The sequence below is a fragment of the Triturus cristatus genome, chromosome 7 (genome assembly GCF_964204655.1).
Source record: "Triturus cristatus chromosome 7, aTriCri1.1, whole genome shotgun sequence".
NCBI lineage: Eukaryota > Metazoa > Chordata > Amphibia > Caudata > Salamandridae > Triturus > Triturus cristatus.
In genome coordinates this window covers 711,851,616-711,872,022 of record NC_140590.1, presented here as the reverse complement: position 1 = coordinate 711,872,022, position 20,407 = coordinate 711,851,616, and the positions used below count along the sequence as shown (strand labels likewise).

The 20,407-nt window shown below is 42.4% G+C and overlaps 1 protein-coding gene across 3 annotated transcripts in view; it reads right to left on the bottom strand.

The window, feature by feature from the left end:
* Positions 1 to 1,113: 1,113 nt before the first annotated feature.
* Positions 1,114 to 20,407, bottom strand: part of LOC146810391 (uncharacterized) — a 36,873-nt gene continuing 17,579 nt past the window's right edge. For all 3 annotated transcript variants that reach the window (XM_085617389.1, XM_085617387.1, XM_085617388.1), the window contains one exon: positions 1,114 to 3,299. In XM_085617389.1, coding sequence (XP_085473515.1) covers positions 1,305 to 3,203 — 1,899 coding nt within the window. In that variant the 5' untranslated portion in view covers positions 3,204 to 3,299 and the 3' untranslated portion in view covers positions 1,114 to 1,304. The remainder of the gene's footprint in view (positions 3,300 to 20,407) is intronic.

Sequence of the window (20,407 nt, the reverse complement as noted above, 5' to 3'; positions counted from 1 at the left end):
GATTTTACCCAGGTACAGATACAAATCCACTTTCTCTAATTTATCTTCCCCCAGTTGCCAATTAAACTTCCCCCTTGTACTTGCACCCCTCTTACGAAAGGTCACATTTTTACTTTTAGATCTATTCATTTTCAGAAAGTGGATTTTATCAAAGTGGTAAGGCGATGTTGTAGGCCAATGGGAGGTTATATTCATTATAGTCACATCCTCAGCATAAACAAACAGCCAATGGACATATCTCCAATATTTGATGGATCCTCCTGCATCCAACCTATAGTGCCCGGCAGGTCATATATATCTATAGGGAAAACAGCAGGGGAGCCCACAAGCAGCCCTGTTTCAGACCATTATGAGTTGTAACTTTTCTAAAAACACCTTGAGCTCCTCCCATGAGAACCTGGCACTAAGTATCAGAATGAAGTTCAATGATGAGCCTTTAAAGATGGTGCGGACCCCACTGCTTACAACTTTCTTTGCATCCCTCTAGTTTAATACCCACGGACAGTTGTGCTTCACCCACCGACTACAAGCCTTGCTTCCATTATTAGGTCTGCTCCTCTATTAGTCTTGCTTCCTTTCACTTCTATTGCTGTTCTACCTGCCCTTCGTTAGTACTTCCCCTTTCCACCTAAAAGTTCATTTCTTTTCCATGCCTTCAACCCTTTTATGACATGATCTTAAATAAATACTTTTGTCCTACTATTATGAAATACTTCTCTATGCTTGTAGCCATGTTTTTCATCCCACCACTGATAGCTGCACCTGCTCTATTGCTAGCCCTGTCTTCTCTAATAACCATGCTCCCTTGCCCTACCCTCCTCTACTAGCAACGTTATCTCCTCGCCTTGCTGACCCAACTACTGCTAGCTTTTGTCCCCTCCCAGCCACTCCCCCTACCACTATTTATCATCTACACTCCCAGTTCTTATCCACAGCCATTCCTCTACAACCAAGTCAAATACCAGTTGAATAACATATTGCTCAATTAGCTTACATAAAGACTTAATACCATAATTCTCCTGTAAAAATCCAACAGCTTCAGGTTGACAACTCAAGTTGCACAGAACACTCCAAATCTATTAAGTATGGTAGATTTAAAATAAGAGAAAAAGAAACTTGTCTAACACTTTAATTTTAACGTATAAAAATATGAACGGACTTTTTTGTAGTTACACTGCCAATGAAACAATGACATCTACTGAGCACCTAAACCCATAGACAAAACAATATTCTGAACGTTAAAAAGGCAAACAATAATTCTATACATTTTCATAAACAAGTTTTCAGTGGAAAAGTCTCAATATTTATTTGTCCAAAATGGTGCTGGGATATCTGTCCAGCAGCGCTTTATCAGGTGTAAAGGTGGCTGAATTTAGATTATTTCGTTGGAGTCCATAAATAATGTGCATTCTGTTTGAAAGGAACTTTGGTTCCATACTATCCTCTATAAAAAACGGCACATGTGAGAACATCCTCTCCAGGCGTGTGCTCGAGTGTGGAAGCGTCAGCAACATCCTAAATGCACCCAATGACATTTCCAGAAAGCAGGGTTTTCCAGCTGCATCAGTGTAGCCAAACACCTCGACCCAGAAGCGCTCCATGCTTTCCTCTTCTGTAAACTTGCATGAAGACACATTTGTCCACTGAGATTCCAAGACTTCGGTTGGGCAGGTGAAAAAAATACCTGGGAGTTCAATAACAGGTTTTTTATCTGCTAATGCTTTCTTTGGGCTTAAAAACTCTAGTTTCTCCAGCACATTTAGTAGTTCCACAAGACGCATTTGGTATTGTGTAAGCAGAAGTTTAATGAAGTCAAAACATCTTTTGGTGATTTCACCCTTGGCATCTACAGGCAGTTCACTTGCTTCCAGCTTCTGCTGGAATCTAATGCCAAGGTCAGCGCCCTCTGGCATTCGGTAGATTGCAGGATTCTGCAAGTCTAAACTTCGCAGCTCTTCTTCTCTGGTGCTTCTCAAAATACTTGGTTCCACTATTCTTTCCAGAGTAGACAAAAACAGTCTATGCAAATCACGGAATTGTTCTACTGCATCTCCTGACTCCATCTGGAAAATTTTGTCAACTGTTTTAATCTCCTGTAAGAACGGTTTTAAAAAAGAGAGGAACAGAAAGTTGTTTTCATTGTCATACATTTCTTGCAGCAATTGAGAAGCATATTGATGCTCCACATAGTGTGCTTGGGAAAAGTGTACTTTTAATACGTCAAATTGCTCTAAAATTCGTTCAACACAATCAGCCATAACAAACCAACAGGTGCCGGTTGGGGAAGCCAGTTTTAACGGGGGATCGCCAGTCAATAGCTCATACAGTTCCTTGGCATCATCTTGACACTTTGCTGATTCTGCCAAACACTTGTAGGTTTCTCTGATCATAAATTCAAGGTTACTGGGAAGACTTTGAACAGCGTTTTTTGCAATAGTCTCAAGTGAGTGACAATCACAGCTCACAAGCTGTAAAGAGGGTTGCTTTCCCATTAAACTAATAAACACAGCATGATTCTTACTGCATATCACACTTGCCCCATCTGCAGCAAGTCCAACAAGATTTTCGGTTTGAAGTCTGTTTTCATCAAGTAGGTCTAGAATCGCTTTGGCTACATCATCTTCCTTTAGTAAGTCTATTAAACCAAGGTAACTGCATACAAACCGATTATGCCTTTGACTAAAGTACCTAATGCAAATTCCCAGAAGTGGTTTCACTGAAATATCAGTTGACTGCTCAACAAGTAAAGAATATGGTGATTGGCCAACATCATCTAGCAGCTGATCTCTGAAATAAGGCCCCAAAAGAGAACTGATGATTGCTGTACATTTTGTGCCATCCAATTCAAAAGATCTAAATTCATCACTAAGAATTTCCCCCAACTCATCTACAGTACTAATTGGAATATTACAGGCTGCATAGGCAGCAATTTTTAATTCTCTCCTCTTCTGAAAGTCGGGTATTGATTTAACAGAAATTGCATAAGATGCTATAGACTCTACAGAACGCTTACTGCGGGTATGGTGTTTACTTCTTCCTGCATGTGATTTTAGATCATGGTAATGTGCACGAATTTCTACACAACAGGACTTGCAAAATGCCTTTGTTTTATCACTTAGCACAGGGGCAATCCACGATTTCAAGTGAGGATCAGACTCCCATTCCAGTCTATAACATTTTTTATACTGCGACCATTTACCCATTTTGTAATTAATTGATGTTGAAAAAATGACTGGTCTCAAAACGCTTGCATTGCAGACTCAATACATGAAGAGGCAGTCCAGTAAATCGGCCAACACCTGTCAAATATTTAAAAACAAAGAAGAGTGATATTAGATTTCAGAATAATTTATAGCTACCACATTAAGCAAGCATAGCCATCAAGTAGTCCTATCTATTTAGCAAGGTAATCTGATCTGTTAATCCTGAATGATGTACGCATTTCTCAGTTCATGAAAGCATATCAGAAATCTGCAAATTGCATGGTACACTCAACTGTAAAAAAAGTTGAATAGGATAAAGTTACCTTCAAGAGGATTCCTTTTCTCCCAGTTGGTGGGATAATTTTCCTGTACCAAATTACTGCTCTATCTATTTAATAAAGAGCATTCATGTGTTGGCACGGTGTAACTTGTACATCATAAATAAGGCTCCATGTTTTCTGTTTTTACTGATTTTTACAGATAAATACAGACAGAAAAACATTTATTTTCCTGTCTATATTTATTTTTAAATGTGAATAAAAACGGAAATTGGGTTTTGAGTGATTCTGAATACGGTCAATCATGACTGCCAGGCCAAAAGCTGTGCGGATTAACAGGCAGGGGGATGGCAAAAAGAAAGGAATTTTAGTAAAAAGCCTTAAACAGCAGTAGATTTGCACAACCATAATACTAAAATGTTCATTTTTTCTTATAAGTGCATATTTTATCATCGGAGTGTGTACATATATCATTGAAACCTGTCAGGCGTTCAGGCACAAGTGTACATTAACCGGTTAAATAAATGCAGAAATATACACATTTCAGCTTAATTTTTTCACAAAACCTAAAATAAATATGGATAAATACAGGTAAAATTAGCAAAAAACAAATATGGATAAATACAGACGGAAATGACAAAAATATAAATACCATAAAACCGGGAGTCCTAATCATAAAGGAGCACATCACAATCACCAGTACCCCTGCTAGGGTCCTTTAATTTACAAAAGAAGCCAATCAGAGAGGTTTTTTTTTAGTGCTAGAGCAGGAGCAGTCAGGAAGGAGTTAATGCCAACTAACAGTAATGCAGATACCATAAATGTAAACGTTCCTTCTTTTCACTCCCAATCTCAACTCGAAGTTCCACAGCAGATGATAAAGAGAAAAAAAGGGAAAGAAAAAAGGCAGACTGGCACTTTACGCAAAAGTTTGCTCTGAATCTCTTGCCTTATTGTCCACCTGCCAATTATTTTCTTAACAGTTGGCTGGATGGCATCAAGAGCAGAGTGAGTGCTTGGCGTCCAAATTATGGAGTGTGTTCAGCCGAGGAGACTTAAAATAGCGGGAGAATGATTTCTTCATTCATGTGACTCTCTGACAATACTTCTGGAATGAAAGGGGGTGAATTAATAGAACCACACATTCCCTGGAAAATAAATTATGGACAGCTCTGAGACACAAACAAAAGAATTAGGCATGCAGATGTCATTCAAAAGCCTGGTTGGTTCTTTGTGATGAGGCCATTAATGCCTAGTGGCCGCACTTTGACCCCACTCTGAACAGCACTGGCTATGTGGCCTTAAGTCCTCAAGCAGACCCAGGTGTTGCTGAGGAATCCTCTTCTGAGCCTGTGATCTCGAAGATTAGGGAACCAAGTACTGAGCCCCCATAGTGTGTTTGAGAATCCCCCAGCTCAGTTTGCAGAGGTGATGGCGGCTCCTCTTAAGGGCAAAAACATTGTACTTGCAGATGGAAAAGACGGGGTCTCCCTGCAGCAAGGGAAGGCTTCAACAAACACGGTCAATATCAGTGGCATCAATTTGGGGATATTTCTCCTTATTCAGGAATCACAATGGAGATCACCTCCAATGTTTGGTCATTACTGCATGGCAGCCTTTGCTCAGATGCAGATATTCATGGTCACTTGTACATGTATCTAGTTCAGTGGGCTTCGAAATTGTTTATGCTCCCCTCCCTCTCCCACCCCAAAGTAAAGAAATAGAATTATTTGGGCCCCCCATATATTTTTCACGATTATTCAATTAAAGTGGCAATGTTTAAATAAATCTCGACTTATTTTAAAATGTTTAAATAAGTCTCAACTTATTTAAACCCAAGACATATTTAAATATTGCAGTTCAATTCTGTTACCATTTTTCACAGCTAGAATATAAATGACAAAAGAAGCTTGTGATGGCCCATTACAGAGTGGCTTACTGCTGCTCATTTTTCACCACCACTTAAAACAAAGCGCTGCTATCAGCATAATGCTTCTTTTGGTCAGAGCGTGGTGCCCCCTGGAATCACTTGAGGCCCCCCCCTAAGGGTCTGCCTCCCAGTTTAAAGACCCCGATCTAACTATTCAGCAATTGCGTGAAAAAAGTGTCATTCACATTTTGGAGCAGGCCAGAGGAGTATTTCAGTCTCACCGTTTACTGTTGGCTATTAGAATGTTCAGTTCACCAGCTTAACAAGCATTGGCATAGCCAATAGGTCTCGCCTTTGGGACCTTATAAGTGTTTAGCCATGCAACAGTTGATGTTGTTGCACCAACAATATTGTGCTGCATGATTAAATACTTATAAGGTCCCAAAGGCGCGACCTACTGGCTATGCCAATGCTTATTTGCAGGGGTGGTTGATTGTGTAGGCAGGGCCTGACACTACGAAGATTGCTGATTTTACAAGCGATGCCTGGGTTCACAGTTAGCACCAATTCATCTCAAGAATGGAACAAAGATCAAGGATGATAAATTATTTGAAATTCTCACACTCCCGTGGCAGGAAGGAACATTAAATATTGATTGTAGGCATACATTTGTGCCAAAACAGAAGCTGGAATGAAGAAACAAAACGACAAACGATTTAAAGTGGCACTTAAAAATGTCAAACTCGTTCAGAGCACAGTATGTGCTGAAGTGTGACCACGTACAAAGGGATGTGTCCAGCAGCCGCAATGGATGTCACCTGATAACAGACCGTCAGACCTTTCAATAAAATCCCAAACTCTAGTCTGTGAAAGGCAAAGCCAGTATGAAAAGCAGCCGCTGGCTACTATGGCAACATAGGCTAGACGTTCCACTGCATGTATTTGAAAGTCTCGTAAGAAGAAACATATCGGGCATTGCTCTTTTGTGGCGACGAGCGCTGGCTCTCAGACTGTGCAGGTGCTTTTTAAAAGCTGCATTTTGTTCGGAACAACGTGAAAGAAAGATTCATTATTGCGATGTATTCACATGGCCTGTACCCGATTGGAGGGGAATTCGGGTAACTCAGATAAAAAGCATTGGCATAGCCTAAAAAGTGTCACTCGTAGTCGTTCAAATGAAACTTATAATTACATTGAAAATATGAAAATGTCACACCTAGCAATATAAAACCTTGGCAGCTATGTAACGCACTACCAGTTCACAGCACTTCTGGTGCCTCACGTCTCAGAACCACTCAAAGAATGTTAGCTTAGACACACCGTGTCCTCCAGCGCCTTCTAGGAAACACTCTGCGCGGGTCAGCTAGGGACAGTTACCCTGGTCAAAGACGCACTCTGTGGTGAGGGAGGCGGAGGGAGTTGATGCACGGCCGGGCTGAAAGTGAAAATACACGCGATCTTGCGGTGAGGGAGAGGGATGGAGTTGAAGCGCGGCCGGGCTGAAAGTGAAAAGACGCGCTCTGTGATGAGGGAGGGGGAGGGAGTTTGCGCGAGCAAAACAGAGAGGCAGACAGATGGTGGCTGCGCGTGTGCACGCTCGCCTGCACGCAAGCTTTAGGCCACCAAAAGCCTGTGGCAGCACTTCATAAACCCACACACTAAATGTCTCGCAGAGCAGCGCATGCGCTGGCTCAGCGAGACCTAAAAAGTACTTCTCATTGAGGTGCATGGACAATTAAGCTAAATGTCCACGCACTGTATCTGTGCATTTAAAAGTGCTTCCACATTTCTGTTGATGCTGTACCAACAATGATTAGTGCTCCTAATTTCTATATTGCTGCTGATATTGCACTAAGGGAGTGTTTATATGTAAATGTGGGATATCGTACTGATACACAACTATTACAATTAATGTACTACCATGTTTTTTACCTGCACTGAGTAACATCCAACAGCTTCATGTTGCAGCTCAGAATTTGCTTTCCATGATATATAACCATCATGTTTTTCGTGTGATCCTATTATGGCCATCAAAACACAGTACGCTTCATAGCAGTTCAGACTCATGGAGTGAATAATAACACCCCAAAGATTCAATTCCCCTCTGGCCTATACCAAACTATCCTCAGATACTTGAAAACACTAACCCTGGTGGCCAATCTGGAAACCTTTATCAGGGTACTTTCTTAAATGGCAATTTAGGATTGGAATCTATTCAAACCAAGCTTTTTTTTTTACATTTAAATCAAACACAAACATTTGTGGATTAATAAACTATGAACTTTCTTCTCAGTCTAAAAAACACAACAATCCATTATTGGGAAAATGTACTATCTCTGGTTACTACAACCAAAAATGTGAATTGCAAATCAAGCGCTAGTCCCTCATGAGGTACAGGCCCAACAACTAGCAGTCCTACACCGGTTATATGAGACGGGTGATAGGGTAGGGAAACTACTTGCATGGCTGGGCAGGAAGGAATCAGAGCTCAGATGGATAATGTCATACAAGCACAAGGCCATACATACACCACGCCCAGGGACATAGCGGCGGCCTTTGCCCGGTATTACACGGAGCTCTACTCAGCTCGACCACAAACCAGCGAGGCACATATACTACAATACCTCTAAACAATTGAGCTTCCCTCACTTTCCCAAGAGGACAGAGACAAGTTAGAGGAAGACTTAACTCTTGACGAGGAGACCGAGGCCATCGGTTGGCAATAGTCTGGGAAAAACCCAGGCCCAAATGGACTCTCGGGGGAATTTTTTTTAATTAAATAGTAGTCTGCTGGCTCTTTATTTGCTTAATATGTTCAAGCTGTCAAAAGAGCAGGAAATCCTTACAAGAGATCTCCGACGGGCTACTGTAGTAGTTCTCCATAAGTCAGGGAAGGCCCCGGAAGATTGTGGGTCCTATCGACCCATTTCGCTACTCAATATTGAAACCAAAATTCTGGCCCAATCTGGCCCTGCGCCTCTTGACGGTTATTACCCCCCTGATACATAGAGACCAATCCGGGTTCATGCTGAAATGAGCGACGCGCTTTAATTTAAGGCACTAGGCTAATTGGCTGGACACAGTTCAGGGACGTGATAGCCCCCACTTGCTCCTTTCCTTAGACGCTGAGAAGGTGTTCGACACAATACATTGGCCCTTTATGAGATGCACTCTGGAAAAGTTTGGATTCGGTCCAATATTCCGGAAATGGTTAGCTCCTTATGTAATGCCCCAGAGCCCGCTGTTCGGCTAAATGGAGTCACCTCACCACACTGGCCTAGTCAAAGAGGCACAAGGCAAGGCTGCCCCCTGTCTCCTCTCTTGTTTGCTCTAATATTGGATCCCTTGGCTTGTGTTGTTCGTCACAGACCCAACTGAGACACTTCCCAAAATCCTTAACGTTTTTGAAGAATATGGGCGTCACGCCCGATACAGGATTAACTGGAGTAAATCCACCCTGTATCCGCTGGGGGAGGGGGTGGCAGGGGAACCTCAGTCCAACCCGAGTTGCCTGCGATACTCCACAGAGGGATTTACCTACCTTGGACTTTATATCACCACTGAGGTGGCTGCCAGTTTAGAATGTAGGATTAGGCAACTTCTTTTACATTTCCAAGAAGATGTTAAAAGATGGATGAAGCTCCCTCTGACAATCATGGGGAGGGCAGCAATGTATAAAATGATCACACTTCGCCAGCTACTCTAGGTCTTCCAAAATACTTACTGTAAAATTCCAGAGGCCTTGTTTACAACTCTCAACAGTGAATTACGTCTGCTTCTTTGGGATGGGGCCCATCCTAGAATAGCACTGCAACGAAACCCGTACAATGGGGGTTTGGCCTTACCAGACATTAGAGCATATTAGAGCGGCCCATCTCATCGTAATAGTGAATGGAATCAAGCTCCTGGGGATCACTCCACTTATATGTTGGAAAGACTGCAATTCCGGATACGCACGCAATTGCACTATATATATGGAGGTGAAGGTAGCAGTCTGTTTCTACCTGCTGCCCAAAGAGTATTAGAGGCCTGGAAGGGTGCTGAGAGGCAAATGTGATGGGACATGAAGCCTACCAGGGAGACCCCTCTGTGGGAGGGGACAAGATTGGTTGAACTTGGGAAACTGAGAGGCTTCAAGCAGTGGGATCGAATTAGGATCTCTAAAATAGGGGATGTCTTGGAAAAAGGCACATAGTCTCCGTTCACGACGCTACAGGCAACCTATCACTTACATGCCTCTCAATATTATGCTTATCTCAGACTAAAACATGCCTGGCAAGCCGAGGGAATAGACGCGGAGTCACTGCCGGAATATGGCCCATTAGAAGGCAGGCTCCTACAAGAAGAGATTCCTGCTCAGGCCATCTCATTGACCTACAAAACACTACTTAACAATATGCCTGATGGACCCGCTTAGAGCTAAATGGGAACTTACCACTGGTCCAATGGAAGACATAGACTGGGAGGCAGCCCTCATGCATCCACGCAAAGTGGCGATTAAATTAAGACTCCGTCTTATTCAATACAAAATCCTCCACAGGACTTACTTTGATAGGGCGAGGCTCCACACCATGGGGACAGCTACCAACCCGGACTGTCTTAGATGTCATATAGAACGAGGTACATTCATACATACCCTATGGGAGTGCAACAGGATACGAACATACTGGAGTAAGGTAGTGAAGGAACTGAATGACATATTGGGCGCACAATTGGACCTAGAAGCTCGATTTCTTCTTCTGGGGATGCCCATGGATGTGGATCTGCTATGCCACAAACTTCTGCTAGCTAATTTCGGGCTGGTGGTAGCCAAAAGGGACATAACACGTTACTGGGGGGTCCATCACTTCCCAACACTTAAGGAATGAGGGCAGGTGTAGACCTCTATATGGTGGCGGAACAAGTGACGTGCAAAGCCTGGGTTTGACCCCGGAAATTTCAAAAGATATGGGCCCAATGTATAGCATATTATGGTTTGGAACTGGAGGAGGGAGTTGAATCATTACCGGGAGCACAGGGAACTGTGCCTTTAAAACTGTGATGTCCGACCCAATGTTGATAAATGTAGATAATCTTGATGTGACGATCAACCCATGTTCATCTTTGAATTTGATGTCCTATCTTTTGCTCTAATTTCCTGAGAACGGTGCTGGCTTTTTGTTCTGTACCACATGTCATTGCTCACCATTCAATTTATATTGTGTGTTCATGATTTTTCTGATTGCATGCTTATATTGCAAATAATAAATAAAAAATATTTATTAAAAATAAAAATGTGAATTGCACTTCACCCTGCATAAAAATGGGAAGGCTATAATCTCATCCTGCGATATCAAGCTCCATGTCATCACCACATTGTTTTATACCACAAAGGTCTTACAAAACGTCCACTATGCTAGATTACATTAATACTGACACCATGCCTACATTCCCTGCCAAATGTGACACCACTAGCTGACCCTCCACTACTTCTCCCATTATTTCCCAAGCTCCCTGGGGAAAAGAAATATCAACATGAGAGGCTAAATCAAGACAGACAGGAATATAGCCTGGAGCAGGGCTACTCTTAACTTCCAAAACCCTCTGGTATTGACCACCACTCATTGATAAAACTGCCATCCAGTCCAGCTACACCCAAACAGTGCAAAAACCGACTACACACAAGAGGACATGAGAGAGATTAGACGCAGCCATATGCAACAACAGAGCACAAGTAACACAAGACCAGCTCCGTCCTAATTGGGCCTCTTCAGTCACCTCTTGATGCTATTGCACTCATAGAACCCTGGTCGTTATCACCTTCCATACCATTATCTTACTACTCATATACAATTGTATACACCTCAACTTAGCGGACATGCATTGGCAAAGACAATAACACTTGCTTTTTAGACATATTGGCTTTTCTGCTGATGCTGTGAAAGATGGGCCTCAAGAGGCTTTCGCAACCTGTCTGATACGCGGAACCTAAAACAAAATGCAGAGGGGATTGCCTTAATCCATTAGGATTCCCTAAAATTCAAACTGATTTCAATTAATAAAGGCAAATATCCCTCTTCAAATCCTTATTGGACAGCAAACTACTACGACATTGCACCTTGCCTATCCACAAAATTGGCTCTACACAAGAACTGATTTTCCATAAAGAAATATCACATACCAATATCGTACCATGTTAAACTGAATTGGTCAGACAACATTCCTTTCAAAATACTGACTGTAGTGTACGCCTTACAAGCTAAATCAGATGGAAATGGAACACTCTAAGCCCTCAAACACACTAACAACAAACACTGGCAAATCTAAAAGGTCTGGCTTTAATGTGCAATCACAAGAAAATGGTGGCATGCTCAAACACATACAGACTATTTGTGCTATGCAACCTCTTTCAAACTGTGCCTCCAATGTCTTTTGGCCTGATTTTTATGCTGCAAGCTTCTAGTGCACTGAATTTTTATTCTGCAAGATTACAATTCTGGAGACATGCTACACCACAAGGTTGGGAAATAAAACATACTGCACCTACCTAAGCAATCCTGTGTTTGCATTAAAGCCTGACCTGCAGCTTTTGCTAATGCATGCAGGATCTATTTTGAGATGGAATTAATTTCCCTCAAACCAACAGAACTCTACCGTAACATTCAGAATGCGGCTGCTAATCTGTCCAGAGTTCTGCTTGGCAGTCGTAGATTAGCAGAATTTCAAAAATCGAAGAGATAATTGACATATGTTTTCAGCACTATGGTTTTAAGTGAAATTCCTCTTTATACTACTATACTAGAAGAAGCCGATACTAGAAACTGGAGAGAAGTTATCTACCCAAGATAAAGATCATAAAAAATCCCAAGTTCCTTGCCATGCCCGAGTGTGTTGGGCAAGTGACCATGGAGCAGGGCCACAAAGGCAAGTTCCACCTGTTGGGAAAGTAGTGAGTTAGTGGGATTTCTGGGTTAGGATGTTCAATTTCAGATACCATAGCGCCATAAACGAATAAGCATAGTCCAGAATCAGTGTGTCATTTGCAAATATATAGAAGGCATAGCCAATTCACGCAGTATATGAGCAGGAGGTGATATATAATGACTGAGCAAGAGATGGAACAAGATAAGAGCTCTGAAGTGAGTCTCCAAGTCATGTGTGGAGAGGAGAGGGAGCCTGATGAACCGAACGGGTTATTCCTTTCAGGAATAACTCAATCCAATGTAGCACTATTTTACCCAGGAAAAAGACAACTAAATGTCACAGCAGTGCCAGATAGTCAAAACTGTTGAAGGTTGCCAATATTTCTAAAAGAATCAGGGGCCTGGCACCAGCCCAAACCATCACAACGAGCCATTTGTTCACCACAGACGAGCTGGGCTCAACTCCAAAGTACAGAGTCTACAGAGCAAGGGACGTCTGCTGCTGGTCACTTCACACCATTTCCTTGGATCAAGAATAAAGTCAGATTGGAACAAATCATCACCTCTCAGAGTTAAACTGTTTTACAACCGGATGCTTTCACTTTCCCAAGGATTACTTGCTCCACTTGTATACTGCCAGTGAGGGTAACTATCTACTGGGAAGGAGAGGATACCAGGGGAGTGATGCCTTGCCACCTCACCGGAAAGAAGGGTACAGCCGATACACACTTGTGGACAACACCCGGTATTTAATTCTTTACTCGTCTAAGCTATGAAAGCCAAACACCTCTTTTGGGATTGGTGCACCCTCAATCTGCATACACACCAAGAGTTTGCAAAGGGACCTCATACTCATGATAGCACACAAAGAGCGGATAGGCACTGGATAACTATTCCCCAGACACAAGAGTCAAACTTAATATTTGGTAAAAGGCACAAAGGTTATGCAATTCAGCTGTTCAAACAGCTTATGACATTATGTTCATGGCTTAAAGGCAGACTGCAGCATGAGTTGCCAAAATTGCATGAACGTGGAGATGGAAGGTAAAATACATTGAAAATACCTCCAAAAACCTGGAGCAAAACCCCATTAAAGAAACCCAAGACCATACAAGAAGCAGGTTCTAAACCACAAGACCCTAAAGTTCCAAGTTCTCAATTGGGACCTGCAGGCTATGGAAAAGTCATTCCAAGAAAACATTTGCAGGGTTACATTCTCTAGCAGTCGCTCGCTGTATAAGAAAGCAGTGGAGACACCAGTTCTAGCCTATAGTGGCTCCCATAAGCCACTTGGGGCCATATGTAGGTAAATTACATTTACCGATTCTTAAATACCGAATTTTACCGATTCGGTATTTATGAATCGGTAAATGTAATGTAGGTAAATTATTACCGATTCGGTAAATATCGGTATTTAAGAATCAGTATTTACCGAATCGGTAATGGCAACTGGCTTCCCATTCATTCCTATGGCCCTGGAGGCCCATAGGAATGAATGGGAAGCCAGTTGCCATTACCGATTCGGTAAATACCGAATCGGTAATAGGGGAGGCATTATCATGGGTGGCAGGGTGTCACATTGACACCCTGTTGCACCCCTGATTCGTGCATGTGTGCACATGTGGCGCACATACATGCCCTAGGGCATGTATGTCTGCCACATTGCACATTTCAAATAGCACAATAATGCTTTTTTACAGGTATTCATCATTTACCATCAACTTTTAGTTGGTGGTAAATAACGAATCCACACACCGACGAGACACTCCCCCTACATATCATTTCAGGATTCGGTATTTACCGAATCGGTAATTTTACAGATTCGGTAAATTACCGAATCCTGAAATATGCCCCCTACATAGCAAAAGCCTAAATACCGGTCGGTAACGGGATATTTACCGAAAATCGGCCGTTACTGACCGGTATTTGGCTTCCTACATATGGCCCTTGGTGAGGTCACTTGGCCCTGGCGATTATATCCAAGTCCCTGCACACACGTCGCCCATGGGAAAGGCAAATATGTGCTCAAGGACACTGCCTGAGTTTCAAAAGAAAGAGCACCGGAACAAAAAAGAGGCAAAAAGCCTAAATCCAAAGAGGAAAGTGCTCAGATCTCTCACTGTGAATAGTCCAGCCCGAACTGCCAAGCCATGTCTTACCTGGACCGGAAACAAGCATCCTGGGACCGGTTTCGGGTTCATAACCCTCATCAGCCAGGATATCTTGAATCCAGTGGCAAAGTGAGCAAGGGACCCACGTCTGGGCATACCCTGCCAACTTAGGGTGAACAAAGCAAAACCAGTGCTTGCAATGTTCAACACTCATTAAACCCAGATCAGTTGACTGGGGGTGAGTGCTTGCAATGTTCAACACTCTGTCCATCATCCCCTTTGGTTTTGCTTTGTTCGCCCTAAGTTGGCAGGGTATGCCCAGACGTGGGTCCCTTGCTCACTTTGCCACTGGATTCAAGCTAACCTGGCTGATGACGGCTGATTAGCCAGAAACCGGTCCCAGGATGCTTGTTTCCGGTCCAGGGAAGACATGGCTTCTCTGTTCGGGCTGGACTGTTCCCATGAGGCACTGGGTCAGACTGATTTTCATATGGCCATGTCTGAACTGGGGTGGCGGAGTGAGCTAAAGAACGATGATGGATTAAACCCAGATCAGTTGACTGGGGGTGAGTGCTTGCAATGTTCAACACTCCGTCCATCATCCTCTTTGGTTTTAGTAAGTCAAAACGAGTCAGAACTGTGAGTGATTCTAAATTTGCAGTGACAGCGGAAAGTTCTCTTTGCATGAAGTGCCTGGAGGAGCATATGATATGAAAAACAATGGTTCCGTCGGGTGTAGCCAAACAATTACTTTGTTTTCAGTTATGAATGAATCGAAAAGAAGAAACTTAAGTACAATATTTCAAATTTAGAAAAAAATTCTAAAAATAATTACATTCACAGGACCACATAAAGCAAACAACAACAATGCACAAATCACGATGACATCAGATTTGCAGGGTGGTAAAATGTTCTTTTATATATAAATTGTCTCATTTATATCTACACCCATAACATTCTTTTTGCAAGATATGGCTGCCAAGGTTATAAACATTAAAGTGAATTGGTGAATCAGTGACAAGGTGACAAAGGTGACAAAATTGGTGTGCAATATATACAGAGTGAATACAAAGGTTTTTATATACAAGGTAAAAGTCGGCCAGTATATGAAAGAGCACAATGACACAGTTTCCCGGGGATTTCCGATTCTATGGGAAAACGAGTCTTGAACTGGTCCTAGGTACTGTCGACGTTTCGACCCTATATATGCGATCTTAAATCGTCATGCGGGTCTTCATCAGGACTTAGATATTGGCAGTGGCAACCTATAAAAGCAAGTAAGGCACGTGTCAAGAGCTTATTTTAAGAAGTCGCAAGTGTATGGTCCCGAATAAGCCAAAGCAGGCCATGACTCACCTAGCCAGAGGTCTAGGATGACCCAATGTTCAAATTTTGTGGGTCCGGTATATTCATCCAGCGGAGTTTCTAAAAATTAATTTAAAGTAAAGGTAAATGGATGACATCATCAACCCATCACCATTAATTCAAGAGCTCGTCCCCCTAATGTGGGATTTACATTAACATTGTAGACGCATTACGTCTCAGCGTGGTAATTATATACATGGTGTCCTAATTATAAAGCCAGTCAGGCGATGACTCAAAAGTGACTTTAAAGCTCTTATAGAGATCGAGAGGTGCGTGTCCTAACAAATATTAAAAGCCAAGTTATACCGGTGAGATTGGCAATTTATTGTAAATCAATTAAAAAGGGGACCACACGTGAGATTGGTCCGGGGAAAAAATAGCGCAACAAACTCGGTTGTGGGATTACACCAAAGAGGGGCCAAATGTAACATGCTCAATTCTTAGATATTCAATTTAAGTAAAGTAATCCCTGTCTATGTAAAGCAGGTACGCTTACCTGAGAACTGACTTGTAAGCGAAAAAACTTAATGGAGCGAAAATCGTCAATTTAGTTTGTAGCAGGAGCAGTTGGTAGACTCTGACTGCGTCTATAAGGTAAGCCACATGTGCAGACTTAGTTAAAACCGGGACAAGGCAAGGCAGGGGAAAGGATTTATTTGATCGCGCTGATCAGAAAACTTACTTGAGAAGAGAGTAACAGAGTTTAATCTCCCAGGCGGTGTTGATTCCCGCGTCTCTTTCCACCTTTCGTTGTTGTGGGAAACCGGCGAAGGACTGATCAGCCGGTATATGGGGACAACCAAGCCCCTCCCTGCATGACGTAGAACGTCTAAAAGCGCCAGGACGGTTGCTCAGCAACTGAGTAAGCGTCAATAGAAATCGAGCGAGCCCGCTAGAGTGACGTGGTTGCTATTCGTGCGTTCAGCTTACACGCTGACGTCAAGTGTGTATACTAACTATTAATGATCGGCAACACTATACCGGCCATAAGAGAAGAAACATAACTCCCCATTTGCGTGCCCAGGTACAAATGGTGCATCCCATTTTTATCAAACAAAGTGCGGACAAAAACAGGAATGCAGCTATGTCACGTTATTATACATGCCAAAAACAACTAACCACGGGTAGAGATGCTTTGTGCATAGATGCTTTTGATTACTCGTGGGACATACTGGGCATAGGATACAATTCTCTTCTTTGCAAATCAAACATGTTTAGCTGTTACATTGGAAAATTAAAACAATTGGTTTTGTGAAATGTTTGAGGAACAGCATACAGAGCCCTGTATACATCAAACTTCTGAACACATACATACAAAACCAGATCATTGTGTTATATTGAACCAACTGTTAAACTCAGTGACACTGTAATTTATAAAGTGGTAATATCACATCCCAACGAGGTCATGTAGATGTTAGATTGCAGGTTTCAAAAGACATTATGAGTTCTTATACAGGAAGCATATGCATGATCACAATAGCATTATGATATAAAACCATAGCCCTGTAATCTGAATAATCAAAGTAGTGGCAAGTAGCACCTTCTCAGTTAAATAGAGAAAATGAGCCTTCAATGCAGTTACAGCAACATGACCAAAAATAACATGTAGAGAATGAGCCTTTCAATAAAGTTTCAAACAACATGACATCTAAGATCTTAGATTTGAACTGTATTGGGCTGGCGTACACATGCACCACAAAGCCTGCTCTAAGTGAACCAAAGTTCAGTGATCAGCATTCTTAGAGTGATATCTATACAGTTAGAGAGGAGAGAACAAACCGACCCTTGATCACAATTGACCCATCTGTCTAGACGTTTCCTCAAACTCATTCAGACCCTGTTGTACTGTATCAAGGGAATGTATCCATCTACATTCTTTTCTCTTTAGATTGAGTGTGATTGAACCCCCTCTTGGAGCTAGAGTAACCTTTTCCAACACATACCATTTGATATCCTCCGGCTGGTGGTTATGTGTGAGATAGTGCTCGACCATGGGAGCCCCTTGCGTCTTACATCTAATACGGCTCATGTGTTGGAGTATCCTTACTTTTACCTTTTGTGTGGTTTGGCCCACGTACAAAAGACCACAAGGACAAATTATTGCGTAGATTAAGTTGCAACTATTACAATTTGTGAAACTGTATGCTTTGTAGGTTCTATTGTGATAGGTGAATGAGGGACCTTCCACTGTCAAAGGGCAGGCTTTACAGTGGCCACATTTGAAATGGCCCATGAGGGGAGGCAAACCCAGATGATCTCTAAGTCCAAGTGTTTTAGGTGGTTCCAGATATGCCTTGACAACATTATCTTTCACATTTCTACCTCGTTTAAAGGCAAATAGAGGTTCCCCAGTGGTAGGAAGCTCACTCGAAACCAGGTTCCAATACTTTTTCATGATCTTCTTCATGTCATTGCTTTTACTATTGAATGTAGTAACACATACAATGCTCTCATTTTTGGTTGTTCTCTCCTTTACTTTAGTTGGTCTCGTGGACAATACCAGGCGCGTTTCCGTGCACGTTTCAATAAGCCAATAGGATAACCCCTTTCCTTGAGGCGAGTGGTAAGGATGTCAGTTTCTTTGAAGAAATCGGCTCGTCGTGTACAGTTTCTTCTTAGCCTCAGATATTGGCCGTACGGAAGATTGTCCCTAAGGCTGCGTGGATGGTGGGAATTGTATTTAAGGATGGTGTTCCTTTCTGTAGGTTTGCGATATAAATTGCAAATTAACTGTCCATCATCTACTTCAAATGTAAGGTCAAGGAAATCAATTGATTTGTTGCTCTTCGACATGGTGAATTGAATATCAATTGATCTCGTATTCAACCAGTTATAGAATTGTTCAAGTTCCTCAGCAGTACCCGTCCAGATCATTATAGCGTCATCTATGTAACGTTTCCAGACCATAATCTGATTGATGAATGGATTTAGAAGGCTATAGAGGTGCTCCTCCTCATATGAATCCATAAAGATATTGGCCAGGCTTGGCGCATAAGTAGCGCCCATCGCGACGCCTTTACATTGGTAGTAGAATTGCTTCATGAATACAAAGTAATTGTGCTTCATTGCAATTTCTAGAAGGCCTATCAAGAAGTCAGTTGGTATCCAATGCGGTCTTGACCTCTTATCAAGGGTAGCTCTAATTACCTCAAGGGCCTTCACCTGAGGAATGGAGGTATAGAGCGAGGATACATCCAATGTAACAAGTAGTTGGGTTTGCATATCGAATGGTTGTCCCTCCAACAGCTGAATAATGTGCATTGTATCCCGCACATATGATTTGGTTTTGGGTATCAAGGGTTGGAGAAAGTGATCTATAAACTGGTTGAGAGGTTCCAAAATCGATTCGCAGCCAGAGACAATAGGCCTCCCTGGTGGTTTATCTAGGCGCTTATGTATTTTGGGGAGGGTATAAATAGTTGGAATCCTGGCTTCTCTTTTGTTTAAGAAGTCACACTCTGGTTGGCTTAAGAAACCCTTTACCACTCCGTCCATGGTTATCTCCTCAATTAGTGCTTTGACCTCCGACGTGGGATCCCTTGGTATAGGACAATAGCTATCTCTGACTGCCAATTGAAGCTCTATTTCAGCTACGTAGTCTTGTGTATTTTGCAGAACCACCGCACCACCCTTGTCGGCGGCCTTGATCACAATGGCATTGTTGGTTCCTAATGCTGATAATGCCAGTCTTTCCTGATTACTGATGTTATATTTTAAGTACTTCTTCTTCCCCATCAGGTCCACGATTTCTTCAAGGACAATTCTCTCATATGCAAGTATTTTCTCGCTCATCATATATGCACTCGGAGTGAACGTTGATGGTGGTCTGAACGGTGTTGCAGCTGCCGTCGGGGCATATACATTCTTGCTGAAATAATATTTCAAACGTATTTTCCTGAAAAACCGTTGTAGTTCAACCTTAACATTGAAGGAATCAGGAGCAGATGTCGGTACAAATGTTAGCCCTTTTTGCAGAACCAACCTTTCCTCATTGGATAGTATATGATCCGAAAGATTAATAATTGGGTTTTGTGTACCGACTGATCCTTGATTTGGAACATCCTGAGTGTTTGCCGGATGAGTCATATTTGGAGGATTCGGTCCAATATCAACCGCCGAAGTGAGTTGGGGTGTCAAAATGGAAAGCAAGGCAGAATCACCCGTACATGAAGCTTCCATTGTGATGTCAATAATTTGGTGCCGTTCAAGAAGGCTGCCATTGGTGGTTATGGCCAACGTATTCTGTGTGGTCATATTTGGAGGATTCGGTACAATGTCAACCGCCGAAGTAAGTTGGGGTTTAAAAATGGAAAGCAAGGCAGAATCACCCGTACATGAAGTTTCCATCATAGTATCAATGGTTAGACTGCCATTGGTGGTTATGGCCAACGTATTTTGTGTGGACATGTGTGTCAAAGGTCTACAATGTGAGCCAATGGAAATTTCAGGGTTACTAACCGAGCCCATCAGGAAGGGAGTTGGATATACGTTTGAAACCACCAAATTAACGCACTTCGTCTTCACCATCTGTATGTTTGTCTGCGGGTCGAGATCTCGCCATGTGTTTCTGGCTGAAAGAACCGGACCCGTGAGTTGGTGCGCCGTGTGTTTCCACCCCTGTGGTTGTTCCATCCCCTTGTCTGACCCCAAAACTGTTCTTGTCCCCCACCTCTGTTTG